This window comes from Ylistrum balloti, unplaced genomic scaffold (genome assembly GCF_031769215.1).
Source record: "Ylistrum balloti isolate Yb309-2 unplaced genomic scaffold, AGI_CSIRO_Ybal_v1 Utg369858, whole genome shotgun sequence".
Taxonomy (NCBI): Eukaryota; Metazoa; Mollusca; class Bivalvia; order Pectinida; family Pectinidae; genus Ylistrum; species Ylistrum balloti.
The window spans coordinates 322827-344293 of record NW_026782007.1 but is presented as its reverse complement, the minus strand read 5'-3'; the positions used below and the strand labels follow the sequence as shown (position 1 = coordinate 344293).

The 21467-nt window shown below is 34.7% G+C and overlaps 2 protein-coding genes across 2 annotated transcripts in view; one reads left to right on the top strand and one right to left on the bottom strand.

Annotated features, from left to right (window-relative positions):
* Positions 1-5924, top strand: part of LOC132545850 (uncharacterized) — a 28190-nt gene extending 22266 nt beyond the window's left edge. Inside the window, exons 10-11 of the mRNA XM_060209521.1 lie at positions 1782-1807; positions 4524-5924. Coding sequence (XP_060065504.1) covers positions 1782-1807; positions 4524-5924 — 1427 coding nt within the window. The remainder of the gene's footprint in view (positions 1-1781; positions 1808-4523) is intronic.
* Positions 5925-9204: 3280 nt separating this feature from the next.
* On the bottom strand, positions 9205-18506 carry LOC132545843 (uncharacterized). The gene is made up of 8 exons (XM_060209513.1): positions 18377-18506; positions 16113-16200; positions 15843-15988; positions 14865-15174; positions 14394-14492; positions 12230-12330; positions 10342-10934; positions 9205-9315 (listed from the first exon to the last, which is right to left on the bottom strand). Exons 1-8 carry the CDS (start codon positions 18504-18506, stop codon positions 9259-9261), a joined length of 1524 nt encoding a protein of 507 aa, XP_060065496.1. The 3' UTR covers positions 9205-9258.
* Positions 18507-21467: the final 2961 nt, after the last annotated feature.

The following is a 21467-nucleotide window of genomic DNA, read 5'->3' as shown; positions in this document are numbered from 1 at the left end:
AAAGAAGACCCATATCAGATTTCCTGGCGTTTTTGGATTTAAGAAGATTTTAGGTCATTTGGTCCTTGTCACCTTAAATATAGACCAATGTCATTCATTGATCACACTTGGTAACTCTTCAAGCCTGCTTTAATTGCCAAATATGAGGTACTTGGCATCTCGGTTATTCAAAAGAAGTCGTTTTAAGATTTCGACATACAAATGTAGTTGACGCGTGTGAACTTGAAATTGGGTCAGTATCATTCATTAAAACAAGTTTGGTATTCCTTTGTTTTATCAGATTGATAAACAATCTTCAAGTCTCGCTATTGAAGAAAACACATGTACGTATCACAGAGTTATGATCTTGACTTCAAAGATGGTAGCCGATTCTCAGAATTTCCGGGGACACATTATACTGACAACGGAGAAACCAGTCACTGCTATAATACTTAACGTTAACAAGGAATGGTGCTTATTAAATTTTAAGTTACAAAAATGCCAAAGGGCAGAAATAAAAAGTACATTGCAGTCCGAATGCTCAACTTAAGGTCAAAAGTGAAGTGTAGTGACGTATGTATACAACCTAGTGTGAACTGATGTAAAAATAAAACTTAGAGACGAGTTTCGAAAAAAAAAATCATCTGAAACGATAACATCTTTATGGTGTTCCTCATTAGATATCATGAGGTTTCGAAAAGTTTTAAAGTAAAAATGTATCGGACAAAATCAAGCGGTGGCAGACATTTTATAGCGCCGTGATGACGTCAAAATCGATTTCTGACTGGCACAGCCAATGAAAACCGCTTCAAGGTATTTTACATTATTGAAAGATGCAAAAAATATGAAGTCGAATTCACTAGATTACAGGTGAATCATTTGATAAACTTATAGTTATTACATATCATTGATGGTTGATAAAAGTATTCAAAATCATCTTAATATCTTCATGCATTGTAGGTATAAACTGTGCTGTTGCTATATCTTAACTAATCATTTAAAGGGACATAACTCGCTCACGTTTCGTCCTTTTAAATTAAATCTTATATTTCTATGTAAAATTTCAATTGGTTAATGCATAAAGTCATTTTGGGATTTTCAGATCATGATAAAGAGTCGTAATTAACATCATTTGCTTTCCTAACTCTCATGTTTACATTGCGTATTGTGCTGTCTATCTGTCTGTGTTTCAATCTGTCTATTATCCATATATCTATTCACTTCTTATGTTTCTCTCTTTGCCGTTACATTCATAGCAGTTTAACTTTGCCACGTCCAATACCAAACACTGAACAACTTTCTGAGATAGCTTTTAACCAATATCGTAAAACTTCCGGTATTTGTTGGAGATTGAACTTCGTTGTGACCTTTATGACACGACATGTCGTACTCTTTATCTGCTTTCCCTTTAGTCTACCTGACAGTCCAGCTAGCTAGTTGGAAAGCGAGACAGTATACACGTATGTATGAAACTTCAGATGTTTTAGGGGGTGAAGGAGGGTTAGGTTCAGGGGATTTAAGATGATTAAGAGATTAATGAAATGAAAAAAAAACAACAAAGGAAGAGATAGTTAGATAGAAATGATGAGCGATTGGGAGAACTGACATGGTGTATATGTATTTAGTACAGGGGTTTGCATTTATAATCGGAGACAAACAGAATGTGCAAAAATGCATCTTTCTTCTCTTTACGAAATTGCTATCATAGAGTTAGTACAACATAGGAAGTTTTAACAACTTCTATATATTTTATGAAACATTTTATTTAAAAAAATATCTTCTTTTTCAGTAACTGTTTCACCATTTTGCCATGAAGGTACTTCTATACGTAAGTAGAAAAACGATTTGAAATATAAACCGTCTTTTCTAATATTGTGTTATATGTTGTCTATACTATGTTCAAACAAAGACACGAAACCTGTTGAGAGTTCTGACCAAAGTTTACTGTCGAACCAAAAGAGTATAGATTTTATGTGTAGCACAAAGTTCGTCTACATTTTTGATACTGACGGTCATAAAAAATAAGTGTTAATGGTTCGCAGGTATTTTCAGGATTACTTTTACCAAACCGTCCGCTCTATCCGTCGGTCAGTCAAACAATGACCGGAACTTAAAAAAAAACATAAAAAAAAAAACAACAACAAAAACAAAAAAACAAAAAAAAAAAAAAAACAACAACAAAAACAAAAACGCGAAATCAAACGAACCAATAAAACAAGATGATAAAACTGTGACGTAAGACAAAATTTAACTGACCAATGACCGTGCGACAATATACAAAATCGAGACCAACCACATATGTATGCACGTGACTAATGAACAAGATACAGTATAGACGTGAACTAATCAACAAGAATTAACAATTAGAGACAATACAATTCACATTATATTAAAAGTCGATCCTGCCACACATACGTGTCATGGTAATGTGTCTCTCTGTCTCTCTCTGTCTGTCTGTCTGTCTGTCTGTCTGTCTCTCTCTCTCTCTCTCTAGTGTTACTCGCTTTGGAAACCAAAACATCTATTTTGTGCAATATTGATTTCAAAATTATGTTCTAATTATGAGACAGGTCGTTACACGAACACTCCAGTGGAATACAGTCTGTGTAATATTTGTGGCTGATCAAATTGAAGAGGAGGATCATTTCCTCTCTGATTGTACAATTTTTGATAAAGCAACATCTGTTTTACCTATTTTCTCTCTGACTATTATTATTATATGCAATAAGATATTGTCCAACCATAAGTATCGTGTGTTCTTTGTTTGTTTTGGTCGAATTTCTCGTTGCTTTTGTCTACATCTTTCTTTCTCTCTCTGTTCTTTTTTTTTCTTGTTTATTTTATTTATTTATTGGGTTTTTTGTTTTGTTTTTTGGGTCTTTGTTTTCTTTTGTAAACGTATTTTCTTGGTACTCTAAACACCAACTTGATTTGTTGGTAAACGTACACGAGTTCGACGTTCCCTACTAACACCTAGGCCATAAGTTAAATCCCGTTACTAACACGATATGATATTTTAACGTTTTGTATTTATAGGAGTATCGCTCTATAAAAGCTTGGATACGCCACATTCAATGAATTGACTCTCTTTCCGTGTGTAACCTTTGGAAATCGTTAATAGAAACATATTTCCTGCTGTTACTGGGAGTATAATCTTGAAACCAAAATGAAATATAAGTGATTTGACACCCGTATATTGTAAAAGTCATCCCAGATTGTCCGAATATACTAATTTTGACGTTTTTTTAATGTTTATATGATTGTGATTAGAGTTTTCCTTGTATCTAATATAATAAAAGAGTATAGGATAACCAATATCATGACGTCCAATACATACACAAACACTCAGTACGTTAACGTCACAATAATGGTGCGATCACTTACTGCAGCAAATATAGGAATTCTGATGTAAAACATACGCCTGGTGAAAACATTTCTTACCACAAACCGTTCGATTTGTTTTTTTTTTATCCTGGTGATTTGTTCTACGCTCTACAATTATACAACTACATATTAACAGCAACAAACCACGCGTAAAACACAAACGGGGACACACACAACAAAGCAAAACAGTTGCAGTTTTTTTTAATATTCTTTGTACATCGATCCCCATAACGCCGCCAGTTTTATTTTCAATGTTGGGTGTCTGGCATAAATCCCACAACCAATACACCTTGGTTTTGTTTTGCAGAGCTTTAGTGCCATAAGAGTCTTCTTCTTTTCAAATGCACTTGTTCTTCCTTAACCGGATATCAGTTAGAAAATGTTAGAAAGCTGTTTACAAAAAGGTTAATTATTATTGAGCAATGAAAGTAAGAGTGAAAAGAAGTGAAAAGAAGTGTCTTAAGTAAAGGAAAGAAAAAAATATAGAAATACGGATTTGTAGCAGTCACAGATAGATAGTTATTCAATCACAAATATGTATATTCTATACTAATTTAATGTATTTTTCTATTTTCTTTGTCCAACATTTCACTGATAGACAATTATCAACATTTAGAGAAATAGTGGTGGTGTTGACGTATTTATCGTCATATAACCACATAAGTTATTTTTATGGTCATCACATGTCGCAATTCAGAAACAAACACATAAACCTTAAGAGATTGTTGCAGCGTTTCCGCTTTAAGCTAAGCTACCGAAGATTCCACAATATATATCAAATCAAAATCACGATTCGGAGAGTAAGAATAAGCCTTCACATATTTGCTTTTACAAAAATAGGTCGCTTTTCATCAAACTTAATCGCCGCCATATTGAACGGCAAGACACACATGATCATCTGCCACATGACCACAGATTATAACGCAGAAGAGCTATTATTCACTGACACGATTTTTTCACATTGATGGTCATTGTCCCCTCAATATTATATTTTGTGTTAGAATGAATAAAATCACATATATGAAAAAGAGTCAATGCATATATTTACTTCCTAATATTTTAATCAAATATCTGTGACCTCTTTTCATTTGAATCTACAAACATCCTGTATTACATGATACAATATATATGTTATGTAATTTTTAAAATATACATTTCAGTTATTGGTGGTTACGTGCTTTTCTACATCTGTAGAGGGCGCTGTGGATATCTGCCCTCCAAATGACGACTCTATGTATCCATCCGCCAAATGTTCCTGTGTAAAAGGCGACCTTCTTTGCCAAAATCTGACAATCTGGCCCCAGCTACCATCACCACTAGAACTGAATGTTCTCACCATAACAAACAGTCGTGGGCTAGTCATCCATAACAACACCTTCCAAGATCTGACAGTGAATAGGTTAACCATTTCACATTCTAGACTTAGAAACAGTGATTTTGAAGAGAATGCGTTTGGCGGTTTAACTGTTAATGACCTTGACCTAAACAACAACCATCTTGCGACAATCCCAATTGCTGTACGACATCTCACATATTTAAAAGGACTGGATGTTTCAGGGAACGGTATTCCAGGCTTTGACGATCCTGAACAGATTGAAACCATGTCGCAGATAGGCGATTCACTGTTACGATTTTCATTTGGTTCGAGAGATGACATTGCCAGCTGGCCAACATCGCTGAAACATTTCCCAAGACTTGAAGAGCTGAATTGTACTGGCGGCGATTTTTCTCTGATGTCAATTGATTCATTTTATGGTTACGAGAACTCTCTAAAGAAGCTGAGCATTAAGGACACACTACTTTACTCCGTACCTCTAGCTTTTGGTCGACTGAAGTACCTGACAGAGCTGTCACTGAATCAGAACCATCTAATTGGAGATTTCGGGATGAATGTTCCAATAACTGATAAATTTCTCACACACCTTTCCAAGATTTCACTTGACGACGACAATATAACAACGTTCCCAGATATCCTTGGAAAGTTCCGGAATCTTAAAGAAATTTCCATGGACGGGAATAACCTTAAATTCGTGAGTGAAGTATCTGCAAAAGCGATACAAAAGATCACACATCTAAGTCTTCGTAATTCAGGAATTACGCGAATCCCGGGTACACTTCAGTACATCAATTCACTAGAATCCATTGACCTATCAAACAACGGTATCCATACTATCGAACGTAAAGACTTGCAGGAACTCGTTAATCTAAAAGAGCTGAAAATGAATGACAACCCTATAGTATACCTTTCCGACAACGCCTTTACGAAGTCTGCAAATATCGACTTGGTGGAACTGCGGAATACTTCTCTCACTAAAATCCCGTGTGGCGTTAAGGTCTTAAAACTCTCTAATCATGATCTCACCCTTGATTTCCGAGACAACGTGATCGAGTGCACATGCGCACTCCGATGGTTATACAACTGGCGAACTGGTGGGACAAGCGAATTAAATCATAAACTAAACATTCTTGGTGAATGTGTTACTATACAAAGCTCCCTGCAAGAATACATGGAAAACACCTTACCCGACTGTCCCGAGTTCGACAGTTGTTTCACCTCATGAAGCAGGCATCAGACATATCCTTCCACGGGAATTAAAGAGATGATTTTGAAAAAGAAGTTTAAGATATACACTCACAGACAAGTACATGTGTACCTAAGCTTGTAATTAACTTGCTTTGTCAAAATAAATGGAAAGTATTAGCTTTAGTGTTGAAGCATAGTTTCTTTAATACATGGCGTAGTGATATCCGGAAATATGTCGGTTACAATGAATTAAGAAAATAAAAGATTAAATTCTCATGTTTCCTACAGTAGATACTCATTACATGTTTTCGTAATGAGGGATACATCTTTTTAACAATGATAGAACAGTATATTTTGAGGACGAACGAAGAGAATACTTTTTCATTATTCCTGATTTCGATGCTGTCACGTGATTTGGAACGTTTACTCGAAATTTGATGTAAGAAAATGTAAGGCTTCAAAATAAGTTGTTTTGACATAAAGATTCAACGGCTGATGCTAAACTTAACAAAATATAATCCCCAAGTTGGGATAACTCAGTCCATATCACACGGAGGTATTGGTGATTGTGATTGTACTGGTCTGTCGGCCGTGTCGTCTTACTCTTATAAATCAATCACTATCGATTCTAGAGAATGGGAAAGATCAGTATGTTCGAGATGAATCCTTCAGATTTATATCATCATTTTAAGCGGTGTCGGTTAATCTGACTTTTGCAAAATCATTTTATGGTATTTGCACCATACAATAAAATTAAACTACATTTTCTAAGTGTTATATGTTAAGATAAGATTATTTATTACCTGACATCGAAATATTGTGCAAAAAATTGTAAAATCCAGCGATAATGCATCACTGATATATCACTGTGATTATCGATAAAGGATCAGCAACTCTGAGTAAAACTTTTGGTAAAATACAACTGTAAAATACATATCTGGTTTGCCGTTTTTGATAGTTTGAGGTTTTTGCGATAGGAAGATGATAATTATGGCTAATGAGTCCACTCAAGAATGTTGACATAGCCGACATAGACACTGTAATTCTACATACCATCCGGTTAAAAAACAGTAAATACTCGCTTTGTAAAGTGGAGTTCCTGGTAACGGTTTACGTACACGTTCGCAAATGAGAGCACCGTTAACAAAAAATGAACAACCAGGCACACTATCGGGCATCAAAATCATTTAACTTCATATCACATAAGGAACCACCAGGAACACTAACGGACATCAAAATCATTTAACTTCATATCACATAAGGAACCATCAGGCACACTAACGGGCATCAAAATCATTTAACTTCATATCACATAAGGAACCATCAGGCACACTAACGGGCATCAAAATCATTTAACTTCATATCACATAAGGAACCATCAGGCACACTAACGGGCATCAAAATCATTTAACTTCATATCACATAAGGAAACACCAGGCACACTAAAGGACATCAAAATTATTTAACTTCATATCACATAAGAAAACACCAGGCACAGTAACGGGCATCGAAATCATTTAACTTCATATCACATAAGGAAACACCAGGAACACTAACGGGCATCAAAATCATTTAACTTCATATCACATAAGGAACCACCAGGAACACTAACGGGCATCAAAATCATTTAACTTCATATCACATAAGGAAACACCAGGAACACTAACGGGCATCAAAATCATTTAACTTCATATCACATAAGGAACCACCAGGAACACTAACGGGCATCAAAATCATTTAACTTCATATCACATAAGGAACCACCAGGAACACTAACGGGCATCAAAATCATTTAACTTCATATCACATAAGGAAACACCAGGAACACTAACGGGCATCAAAATCATTTAACTTCATATCACATAAGGAACCACCAGGAACACTAACGGGCATCAAAATCATTTAACTTCATATCACATAAGGAACCACCAGGAACACTAACGGGCATCAAAATCATTTAACTTCATATCACATAAGGAAACACCAGGAACACTAACGGGCATCGAAATCATTTAACTTCATATCAGATAATGAACCACCAGGAACACTAACGGGCATCGAAATCATTTAATTTCATATCACATAAGGAAACACCAGGAACACTAACGGGCATCAAAATCATTTAACTTCATATCAGATAAGGAACCACCAGGAACACTAACGGGCATCAAAATCATTTAACTTCATATCACATAAGGAACCACCAGGAACACTAACGGGCATCAAAATCATTTAACTTCATATCAGATAAGGAACCACCAGGAACACTAACGGGCATCAAAATCATTTAACTTCATATCACATAAGGAACCACCAGGAACACTAACGGGCATCAAAATCATTTAACTTCATATCACATAAGGAACCACCAGGAACACTAACGGGCATCAAAATCATTTAACTTAGGACATCAAGATCATTTAACTTCATATCACATAAGGAACCACCAGGAACACTAACGGGCATCGAAATCATTTAACTTCATATCAGATAAGGAACCACCAGGAACACTAACGGGCATCGAAATCATTTAAATTCATATCAGATCAGGAACCACCAGGAACATTAACGGGCATTAAAATCATTTAACTTCATATCACATAAGGAAGTGAAATATTTTCATTATATCATTGTACCGACCACAAAACATTTCTACATTTTCCAACAAATAACGTCTGCCGAATCAATATGTGGTATCAGATAAACACACGTTTCACATAATTTTATTGGTAGTAGGTCCTTAAAATATCGAATTAACTGTATAACACTGTGTAGACTGTAGAAGGAGAGATTGGTAGAATCATTTTGGAGGCGACTCATATAGACTAATTCTATCATTTATCGGGTAATGGTCGGTGACTTAAGTCAGATGGTCACTTCATAGTTTATTTTTGTAGTAGAAAATTTTAAAACAAGAAAATCTGGATGCAAGTCATCAATTCTAACAATGCCAACACTGTCCCACTTACAACCTACTGGTAGACATACATTAAAGTGAAAGTGTGTCTGTTATGCAATCCGCCATGGCAACGATTTACATGGTAAATCTTGTTCTTTTAGAAGAAAGCGCTCACTTTTCAGGAATATATGTCTCTTTCATCTGATATTGTGTGTGTAAATGCATATCAGTCCGAAACCTTCAATCCGTACAAATGGGCTTTGTGTTAAAAATCTGACGATGGTTGAAAGTATTTTTTTTTACAAGAAAACTTACTGCCGTTAAATCTTTATTTCGTTTTCTTTTAAAAGATCATAAAAATACGTCATTGCAGCATAGTCACTTTTAATCTTCGTTGACGAAAATCAAAGCAGTCCATTATTACCATTCATGTTGACAACATCATATTCTACATCCCATCATTTCCCTCTGGTCATAACGTCGTCTTGGAACGCAGAAAGGCCTCTAATTTCGGTGGTTCATTCAGCGCCTGGGACGATAGAACGATAAGAAACAAAAATGACTAAATATAGATTAGATGATTGCGACTTCAAATTTGAAACGTATATAATTATATCAGTATTGAACGCTAAATGACATTTATTGTCATTACTTATGACAAAAGTTTTGCAGAAAAAAAACACTATATTAGCAGTATGGTGTTTGCAAGTCATTTACACAGATAATAAATGTCAGCCCAATTCTTATATTTACATTTCCAATGCATCTTTACGTCTTATGCCGATAATAATCCGATTTAACTTAAATATGTCAGGTAGAACAGCAAGTTTGACGGTGGGCAGTCACCGTTCTGTGCTCACAACAATAACATTGCCTTGGTAACTCGACTGATGAAATTCATCGTAATAATTGCATTGATACGTAAATGTAAGCATGTCATTGTTATAATAATCTTAATAGTTACATTGTAATGTAGATTTATCATATCGTAATAACATAATAGAAATGCATTCTAATGTAATACCCTTCTGAAGAAATAACATAGTACATATAATAATGTAAATGTGCTAGATTGCAATGATATCAGCAATTGAACAATTCACGATTTCGATAATTGTGTGATTTTTTTCATCTTTACTGAATTACATATCTCGGGTGTATATCAAAACACACAAATGATCAGATAATTTATCATGAAGACCGTCCATTCTGTTACCGTTCTGATCATATGACCTGGTATCAAATACAGACTTACGGATAACTTATAACATTACATTCGAGATATGTATAGTAATAAATATGTATTCTGGTACCAATCTTCACACCAGTGTTTTTTACCTTTTCTATATGGTAATGTAAACAAAAATAAAAAAAGAGAGAATACAAAAAATATTTTAACTTGAATCCAACAATCTTTGACAAATTGTAAAGCATGATATTTCACATTTTTGTACAAGATATCGCGTGAAATGTAACAAACTGTAATTATTCTTCTTCATAACCGAATAATATTATGCCAAGTACATACATATTGTATGGTGCCAGCTTTCATTACCTCGACCATGTACTTTTTCTTTTGCCTTGTACCGTTCCTGGCAGTCTGCGCTCTCCGCTTGTGCTGTGACTCTGTTGAATCTCCTTCCATGCTATCTCCCCCTCCCTGGCTCCTGTGTTTCCACTCCGTCATTTGCTTCTCAAGTTCCATCAAAACCCGAGTACTTGTTTCCAATTCTGGGAGATAGCTATCTAGACCCATATAATGTATATCTAACACTTTCATTAACTTTACTAGGCCCTGATCATGTTTTTCTAGTCGTGTGTATTCATAGAAGCCGTAATACAGATACTCATTGTTCCCAGTACGTTTTTTGTGCTTAGACTTCAAGAGTTTTAATGACTCCTTATCACGTAATTTAATTGTGAGATATTTCAGAAAAGGTGCATAGGTATCCGATAACTGTGCTCGGTGTATGTACAAAAATAGCCGCATGCATAAAGTCTGTTTCAACATCTCAACAGCACGTGATGCGGACCTACGATGAAATAGGCGCTGATAATTGGCCTTACTGAGAACTAGTATTTCGGAACTTCTCGTCACTGTACATGTCTCTATAAACGTAGGAAGTCCAACGACAAGCTCCAAAGCTCCTGTGAAAAAGGGATAATGAATGTAAAAACGTATGAAATGTGAACATATCAGTAAGTTTTCTTCTTTTTCTTTTCTTTTCTGTTTCGACAACACTTAACGAAACCTTGATGAACTCAACCAGTTCTGGATTCTATTTCTAAGACACCCCGAAATCTATAAAACTGATACATGCTGATCTCAGTTTGACGTCCCGCTTCACAAGAGTGGTATCAACAGGTTTGCCAGTAATTATTATACTGTAACCTGGTGATATGACATGTTTGTAAGTCCAGGTTATGACACTGCAGTGTTATGTCATTCTAATATCGATTTTTAGATGTTCCATCATTAATGAACGGCTTTAAGGACTATTGCTTTGTTGATGGACACATGGAGACATTATAAATGCTGTTAGTACTTCTGTTCTTTGCAGTGAAACAGAATAGCAAATGTCTATGCGATGATTAGATTTCAATTAGTAGAAGTCTACACACGAATCCTGCTCTGTTGTAATCACCCATTTTGATCTCTCAATGTTACTGCCCTTCGTTTCATTCTGTCAGTATAGCGATAAGATTGACAGAAGATTGGGACCGAGAATGTAATTACCTCAAACCATAAATAAATAGTTGATTGTCAAGTATTGATTTGTATATTTGAGATTGTTCAGTCTAGAAGAGCTCGAATTTTTGTCTCGGAATAAATGTTCTATTTATAGTAACAATGACATTGTTACATTGTAAAGGCAATCCACAGTCGTATAATTATGTGGAGTCTGGGTCAAGACGACTCATTGGAAATAAAGTTAGTTATTTTCATTTATGATAACAGTCATCATTACCTTTGATTTTCACATCATTAACCTCGTCGTCAGCGAAGAAACGTGTGACGTTCGATTTCGTTCAACACAAAAGGAATTAGTTATTTACTGGAAAAGCTACCATAAGCAAGTATTCTGGATATAAATGCAGAAACTAGAAATGGTAACCAAACCCGTAATTCTATTTACAGTAACAGTGACTTTTACATTTGACCTTTTGACCTTCCAATAAGAAAAGCGTTTGTGAAGTTTGGGTTAGAATGGTTCATCTGAGAGTGTCTGGAAATGGTTACGCGGACGGACGGATGGAATAACAGAATGGCGCACGGACATGTTCAGCAGTATTAAAATATTCTTTTTCGATCATCGACCACAGCTGGATGGGGATAATAAACATATAGCTTAACGACCCTCTTCTTCTTGGCGCAATATTGACTGTTCACGATGTGATATGTAACTATCGAACAATTTCATTGGATATCTGTAAAAACTTACCGACCATTTCATTGGCTCCTAGAAGACACATAGGGAACTGTCTGTGTGCAATTCTTTTTCTTTTCAGGGTTTCATATGGTGTGTAGTTCATACCGTAATTTCTGGAAATGATGAAAATCATATATGCAACAGAGGAGGTGAAATTACTAATGATAAAGCAAAGTGCTCGTTTAGATACGTATACATTATCCGTGAATTGTAGAATTTCTAATGTTGCATCTGTTTGGACCAGGTAAATTCTAAGTGATTTTGCAAAGGAAATTATTTATTTCATATGTTGAAGCAAAACATTTGAATATTATCGTCATGCCCTTTAAACAAAACATAGGGTTGATGTAATAAGAAAAGGACTGATTTACATGTACTACAAAAAGAAATTGACAACCTCTTAACTTGTAAAGTTAGACCAAGATTCCAGGAGAGTAAGTGTTCCTGTCACTACCCATTTTATTCTCCACCTATATCAAAACTTTTACATAGTAGACAGATGCCGTAGGCTGTTAGAAAGCGAGAAGAACTTACTTATTGATGAGATTTTGATTCCTTCTGAAAACCGACGTTAAATTCCAGAAATCGCCGAAAATGAAATATTTTCGTTATCGGTCTACTTCAGACATCAATATAACACGTACACAAATGTAAACAGATGATAACAGCATCATAAACGAGTTCATTAGAAAGAGGAAAATATTCCATTGGTACAGGGGTTACATTAATGTCTGAAGCAGGTTCTGAAATATCAGTAGCGAAATGCAATCATTTCGTCTGTGACGATAAAGGGAATTCGTCGCCCCTCTTTTTAATTGTGTGTCAGATACCCACGAACAAAGTGATAGGACTCCTAGAAATGACACAACTAGACATAGTAAAGAATATATCTTACTGCATATCGCAATTAGTAAATCCTCTGTATTATCATGATGAACACCCATTTAAATATGTAGTTTGTTTGTAGAGAATCCTTTGCCTTATATGAAGACAATAATCAATGAACGTCGTATATCTGGTGTAGGTAATTGCAGGAACTACCACCGAGACGTTAATCCTTTCTCGTATTTGAAGCGTTTCATTTAATGTCATGGATTTTTAAAGAAATATCGAACTTGCAAATTACGCAAAAACTATACACTCGTTTATTCTCATGTCACATGTGACAATTTAATTGAAATGTGGTGAAGCAAACATATCGTAAAATGGACTTTTGGATCAATCTAGATGTATCTTGAGAAGTGTTGACAGATTCTGACGATTGTGTTGCCGACGAAAACAATGAACAACGAAATGATTTACACGAAGACCACCGAAAAAAAAAAAGAAAGAAAAATAAGATAAGAAGTTCCGGAACGGTAAGAGTCTTTTAATCTTCGTCGACATCCACCATGCAAATCTTTGTCAGTAATGTCTCAAATGAGGACAGTTAATTTTGACCCACTTTGGAATATTTGACAATGACAAGACAGATTTTAACGCAGTAACAGACACTTGGATAGCTAAAGGGCATATTGACAGTAGTCTAGGTTCTCTTATTTGTATGGTCTCCTAGGCAGCTTTCATCGTGATTTTAGAGAGTTTGACAATGTTGACAACAATTTGGTATAATGCACTTAATTTTGTCTATACAGTGGACACAAGAATAAAGAATATTTGCACTGAGGAACAAAATCAATTTTTACCTGTTATAAAAGATAAACACAATGTACTAACTTTACTCATAAAACGATAACTTGGACGTTGATTCTTGATTCTTAAGATGATATTATCATGCCCCTACTGTTAGTGTCGCTTGATTCGTAAACAATTAAATAGCACGTGTTGAAACACTTTTATTTTGATAGGAAAGTATTTGTCTATTATCTACTGTCTCCATATACACTGAAATATCCCATAAACACAAGACCTGTGTATGACCTTACTTTTAATTCTGTTTTTATCTCCAAACACCATGTTTTGTATTAGTTTGGCCGACAGGGTCTGTAAAGGTGTTAAACTACCAGTAAAATTCCCAATCAATATCAAAATACCACAGCTCGTATAAAATGGACATCAAACGAATTCGGGTTTTATTTGACCAAAATGTAAAAGAGACTTTGAATTGTTTACAGGTAGACAATGAGTCGTGGACAGCCCCTACCACCTTACTGATTTATAAGGCATCTATACTTACGGTGGTAGCAGTTCCGGTAAGAGCCGAACCATTTCCGCCCACAGATCTTGATATTGACTTCGATGACTACCCTGATCGATGATCACTTCCGCTTCTCCACTACAAAAGAAATCAAGGTTTATTTTAATTGTTTCAATTAAACATGTTAACGTTTTTTAAAGTGAATGTACTAAGGGTCTTTATTTTAAAACCTCGAGGGTGACTGAGGAAAATCCAAATTGATAAAGAAGTCAAGCTCTAGTTGGCGAGGTACACTTGCGCAATAGGAATAGCGAATAAGGGAACATCTTATGGTGTAAGTAAAAACTCGCTAGCCAGAAATACGACCTGGCTTGACTTAACCTATCGAATGGATGTGGTATGGGGGCCATCTGTTCAACCAAGTGGGCTTTCCCTACGTAGTCCTAACATATTAAGCCCATGTCACTTCGGTTCCGGTGAGAAGGATTTGTATTATTGAACATATCAAACCTTCTGATGAAGTAAACATTGTCCACTTCCTGTCCCTGCTTGGTGAGGCGACAGCCGTAATGAAACGTATCCCTCTTTAACGAAATAGCCATGGATTTTTTCTGCCGTGACGTCCAATGCTCAAAAAGTGGATTTTTCTCCACGAATTCTGTCTTTTCTCGGAACTCCTTTTCTAACACGTCCCGGACTGATCTATTGTATAACGCTCGGTCGATGACAAGAAGTTCCGAATTAGCGTCAACCACCACACTTGCAGTTCGGATACAATCTTCTTTTATCAGGGCAATCTCTCCGACAGTCTGTCCGTCTCCTTTAATGGTTCAACAATAAGATCAATAGTAAAGATTAAATCACATCTGACTAAATCTATTTATTTTACGACATATCCCAAATAGAATAATTAAATAAATAACATAACAGCAGGTTCAACGATATTGGGAATGGAATAGGTAGAAACGTTATTCTACGTTTTAAGAGTAGACCAACCAACGTTTCACCAAGCAAGCTAGCTACTTAATTACATATTTAGAGAGATACATCTTGAAAGGCAATATTTGATTCTTAAATATACATCAGAAGAGTTTTGAGAGAGTTATTGATCTTTCAAGGCGAATTTTGATCTGTCAGTAAGAGGGTTCATAAAAATATTATATATCAGAAAAAAGATAAAAAAATAAAAAAAGTAAAATGTTTTACAGAAAGTCTTGTGTTTAAGTTTTAATTTACAGGAAACTATTCAGAATGATAAATTCTGAGTGAGAGTGAAGCGAATGGGTTGTAATACTGCTAACTATGGCGATTTTTTCAAATGATATCTGCCATGGTTCCCAAATAATTTGTAGAAATTGTTCGGCGAAAATCAAATTTTCTTTAAATCATTATTATGATTGTGTAATGTATGTCAAAATTCATTACTTTTGTAATAATCAATAAATTAAGAAGGATTTCATCATTTATTTTGTCATTTAAAAAACTGACCTGATGTCCACACATGTTGTCCAAGGGCTGACCTGTCCAGCTTGGCCTTGGAACATACCCTCTCCACATGTTGTCGTATTTCCTGCTCATTTTCCTTGTCGTGATAAACGTAAATTGATAGCTTCCCTTTCAAAATAATGTATAACCTGGAATAGTACCGAAATAAATCCAGATAATACCTTAACAAGCAGTGTAAAAATCATCGAACAAAAAAATCAAAATGAAATGAAAACCAATACCAACACGTCTGTTCCATGCATTTCAACCTACCTTTCTCCATCCTCACCCTGCTTGATGATAACGTCATCTCGCACTTTCTTCTCGAACACACAATGGCGTATGACATCCTTGACAATATCTGCAAGCACATTTGAAATGGAATCTCGCATGAAATTAGCATCATTAAAGGTCTTCAAATGAAATAATAACATTTGAGCGTGAGATTGATACTTAAAGACATACAAATGTCTTTCCTTAACATAAATACAGTGACGGTATCATAGGATTGGTAACAGCCTGCTTATTATATTAATAGATCATCTTCCTATGGAAGATAATGCGGACACAGGAAAGTCACACAGTTGTATTGTTTTGAAGGCGTACTCCTTGGAACATTTTAATGACAATTGGTTATAATCAATTATAATTTTGTGTATATCAAACTACGTTCTGTAATTGGATTTTGCGATCAAAAGTTGAATTGAATTTGTTGTGACGTTTTTCGAATAAATTTTAATATAGATTTACATGTATGGGACGTCTGCACAAACTGCACTTAAGTTAATATACAATTCAGATCCGTATATATTTGTCTGATCCCTTGACAGTTGAATTCAATTAATAAAAACGAAAATGTATTTTCAGATTCGTGATATTATCATATAGATAGAAAAAAAATAGTAAAAAGGCATGTTTTGTCTTTGATAAAAAATTATTAAATGCAGTCAAGATTCAGAGCAGACACACCGTTAATCAAAATATTTAATCCTGCTCTACAAATAAGCTTACGAGTACTGAATTATTTTAACCGCGTCATTGAAAACTTAGAAGGAAAAAGAAAAATAGAGTTTGTTGAGTTCACATTTCAATAGAACATTTATTGAAATGTCCCTTCATCTGAGAACACAGAAGTTTTATCCGATATTATATTTAAAGCTGTATACGAAAGTTGAATGAAAGAGTGCTTAGGTCTTTTCACAACACCGCCGTATGAGGTAAGGTTGTCAACACGTGATAAGCATGTCAATAACATGACAGGAATTAAATAGCAATCGATTTCAAACATTTCGATAAATGGTAATGTATTTTACATTCATACTAGAAATCAACATGAAGTGAACGGATGGGTGGTTTGATTAACTTTACCAATAGAGGGCTGTGCTTAGTTATGTCGTCCCAACCTAAGCAACGATGGATTAACTAAATACTTATTTTTAATTCTATAAAAGACGATGTTATATCAATATCATACATACACTAAAACACGTGCGTTCTACAACTTTAAGCTTGAACGTTGTTTTTTTAATCTCTTTTAATCAACGGAAAGAAAATTAGCTATGGCTTATCAAAAAGTGATATCAAACGTGTTATTCACTGACGTGTCTTCTACACAATACTTATCAATAATCAAATCAGATACCGATATGAATTCATCCAACTGATCCATTGATCAATAAAGAAAAACTCTTTTGGGAAATGATGTATAATCGGCTATTCATATTATACTAGTTTTAGATGGATTCAGGACAGAAAACGTAGTATTGGTCTGTACAATCAATTCTCGGTCACGATTACCAACCAAAAGTAAATAGTTCACTGGTCTCCGTGGATCGGAGTCCGTTGGATTTTGTCTTTGTTATCGGTGTTTGTTTCAGCACTAGTTGTGATGTATGTGTCGTTGTTACGTCAGATGAAATGCTTCACAATTTTAGTATTGTAACACTATATTCATTAATTATAAGATAAATTAATTTTTAATTGTATTCAACTAAACAGGTCGCCTTGAATGTGAACCTAAATATCATGTAAGAAAGCAAAAATATATGATTCAAGTCCTGAAGCATCCGTTAACATTTTCTCACCTCCTGAACGTAAAACGGTCGAATTAATTGATTATAAAACTCGCCACAAAGTGGTTTGTCGAGCGTAAATTATTTTATTTCATTTATAAACTGTAGTGTATTTTAGAGTTTTATCTAAATCTGTTGTATTGAATCAGAGGACACTTCACATTAAGTAATATGTTGTCTGAAACGCTATGTAGATGTTATGAAGTTTTCGTATAAATCTTTCCTTTGTCTTTTTGTAATATGTACTCTCGTTTCAGTAATCGCATTTCGTTAAGACGTTGGATCTACTGACTTTTTAAGAGTTTGATATAACATTTTGTATGAAAAATCAAAATTTATATACAAAGTTTAAGATTCGAACATCACGAAATGAATTTCATAACGAAATATACTTCACGTGAAACATTTAAATGTTAAAGATATAAATTAATATTACAAATCGAAATCTAATTGAAAACGACTTACCTGGCTTGAGAGACAGAAAAAGTGGTGACTTATTCCTGAACCATCCTATGAGTTCCTGACAATCGAAATCTGTCCTTTGATCAGGACTTTTTTCAATTACTGAAACTACCTTCTCGTACAATGAAGGCATATTGTCTTGTTGAAAAAACTAGCAAACGATGTCAAATAAGTGCACTTAGCGACCCAGTCTTAATCGGAAAGACAATCAGTGATGTGACGCATTAGGTGGATACTCAATAACATATAGAATAATATGTCCTGTTTAAGTGCCTTTAAAATTATGTTGGTGATATATTGATATCACGCAATTGGCTTATGATTAAGTTAACATTCTTTTTGATAATAAACACACACTGAAGTTTTGGTATTTTATAAGTACTTCATGGTGAAATGGACCCAACGTAGGGCCAGGTCCATTACACAGACAGGTATTGTAGCAGTTCCCTCACGTCACAGTTGATCGCTATGGGGATATCTCTGGATGTCTCTTTGCGAGAGTAGATCCTGACATGTCAGTATAAATCTTCGCCACTGTCGTCTCGGATCAATAAACTGCAACATTAAATAAACGATGATTAAATTGCATTCAACAATATGTGGACCAATATAACCAATATGATATGAAAAATATTTACTTTCTTTACTTTTTTCACTACCAATAGTCGATACTGCGAAGAATCAAGATGCGTTGGAATTTTTCATTAACAATTTATGAAATCTAATGTTGGGATTTCAAATTTTCGGACATAAAACCTGTCCATTGGAAGCTAGTATGTATTTATTGATTACAAGAGTAGTTTATCCAGTATAAAACCTCTTCTGGCTACCTTACGTCTCCATTTCCAGTCTAACTACGTCTTGCTTTTCCAGTGTAATGTATTTCTGAATTGTCCAGTGGGAAACTTCGTTTCATTTGTCCAATCCAAAACCGCGTTTTACTTATCCAGGTAAGAGCTTAACTGTGTCCAACGAATTAACTAGTTTTGATAATAACGAATATCGTCCTTAATGTACGGCTACATGTTCAACAAACAAACATCACTCAGGGAATAAGTCAGAATAAAACTTCTATAAATCGATAGCAAACAAACCATCCTTCCGAGGTTGTTGTGTACACCGCAAATCAAAAGTCCTTTTATAACCATCTAACACACAATAGGAAACCACATGAAGCAATGTTTTTTTTATTGAATAGTTAATATCTAATCATGTTGCTTGTTCCATCAATTCCAAGTACACAGAATACCAACAACTCGGTATCAATGGTTAGCAAAATCTGAAAGGTCCGCCACAAAGCTGAATAATTGATAGAATTCTACGACCTGTTCTTCCGGTACTTGCTCACCATCAATTAGTATATATAAAACCTGTTACTGTAAGGCAATCATTTGAATTTAAATATGTTACATATATGTTTCGAAAATGTTTCCATATTTGTGTAATCTTTTCGTACTTTCGTCATAATGTTGGCAATTTTACATTTTGACAATAGTGTTTTGATTCAAATCGTTGAAATTTCTGGTATCAGTAAGGTCCAACCCGGCAAAATCCAGAGTCTATATATATATATATTAAGCTACATGTTTATATCCATATTGCGATTAAACATTGATTTATTTTGCAATCAGCTCCTGCAGCGTTTTTGTTTGTCTTTGAAAACTATTCCCTTTAATAAGAAATGCGCTGTTTACATGAAAGCCTCTGAATCAAGCTATTGATTTAAAATGTATCGTTAGCTTAACCTCGAGCCAAACTAGAAATATATCTTACACAGATATTTCAGACAAAACAGTTACATTTGAAGCTTCCAATTCTTCCAAACTGCAGACTCAAAACCAACTCTTTCATATCCTTTCCCTGATGTGTAAATACTAAATAAATAATCACCAATATAACTCTTGACAGATAATTCATATTAAAATAATCTTAATACTTTGAAGCTTTCATTATGGAAACTTCATTGGTATCCTTTTCTTCAGATGTACCGATAATGTATGACCTATCTAGATCATATATTCGAGTAACACGCAGAGACTTCTACGTCACAGATTGACCATTGTAATTGTTACAATACCAGTTATTGAAAACCTACAAACACAAGGATTTTACGATATATTTAAAATCTCCATTCGAATTACAATTAGGTGACCATTAGTGTGTCTTATACAAACGGTATATCTACGTACTACGTCTATTGATGAAACTGGTCGTTAAATTTGTCCAATCGAACTTATTGCCTATCTGAAGGAGTAAACAATTGTACAATGAATGTTTGGAAAGGTTTTTCAACACGTAAATGGATATACGAAGGGATTACACTTCGTCGCTTTGCTTCACTTACCTTTGTGACTGTAGAAATGTGTTTCAATCATCATCTCACTGTAACAGATCCAAATGCAAAAGATCGATATTTTTCTTTAAAACAAGAATGATCGGGAAATATATCCGATATATCAGTAAGACGTCCACGTTTGAAATGTGGTGAAAGACATTCCCTTCTCACTGTTATATAGCAAACTGTTACGTTATTTGCCACCACCAAACTGATCCAATTGCACTTTGAATATCAAATGATATGTAGGTTTGGTCAAATAAACTAAACCATTATTTACGACCACTCACAACACCTCTCATATGTACTTGTATATCGTAGTCATGTTATTGATGCTAGAAGTCTCGACGGTAGTTAAATCGACCCTGGTTTTAATGATATATGTTCTTTTTCTGATTTCCCATAAACGTTGATAATGAAATCAATGGGGCTTTAAATTTGTTCGGTTGACCGGGTCTGGTGATATACTATAAAGAGTTCAATCGAAAGTTCGTAAGCACGGTAAATAACACAGACATCCTTTCTTTAAATAGGTTTTATATTGCAGTATCTACAAGCCCAAATAACTTAAATCTGGAAGGCCATCTCATACGGTATTTATCCGTTATACAATGGTATTTGTACAGAGGAAACAGACAAAAATGTATTCATAAATAGTCTCGATGTCCATTAGTGATTTTTATAATAATTATTTATTTATTCGGAGAGTTTATTTATTAAGGCACTATCTGATTACACGAAGGCAGTTTAAATTTTAAG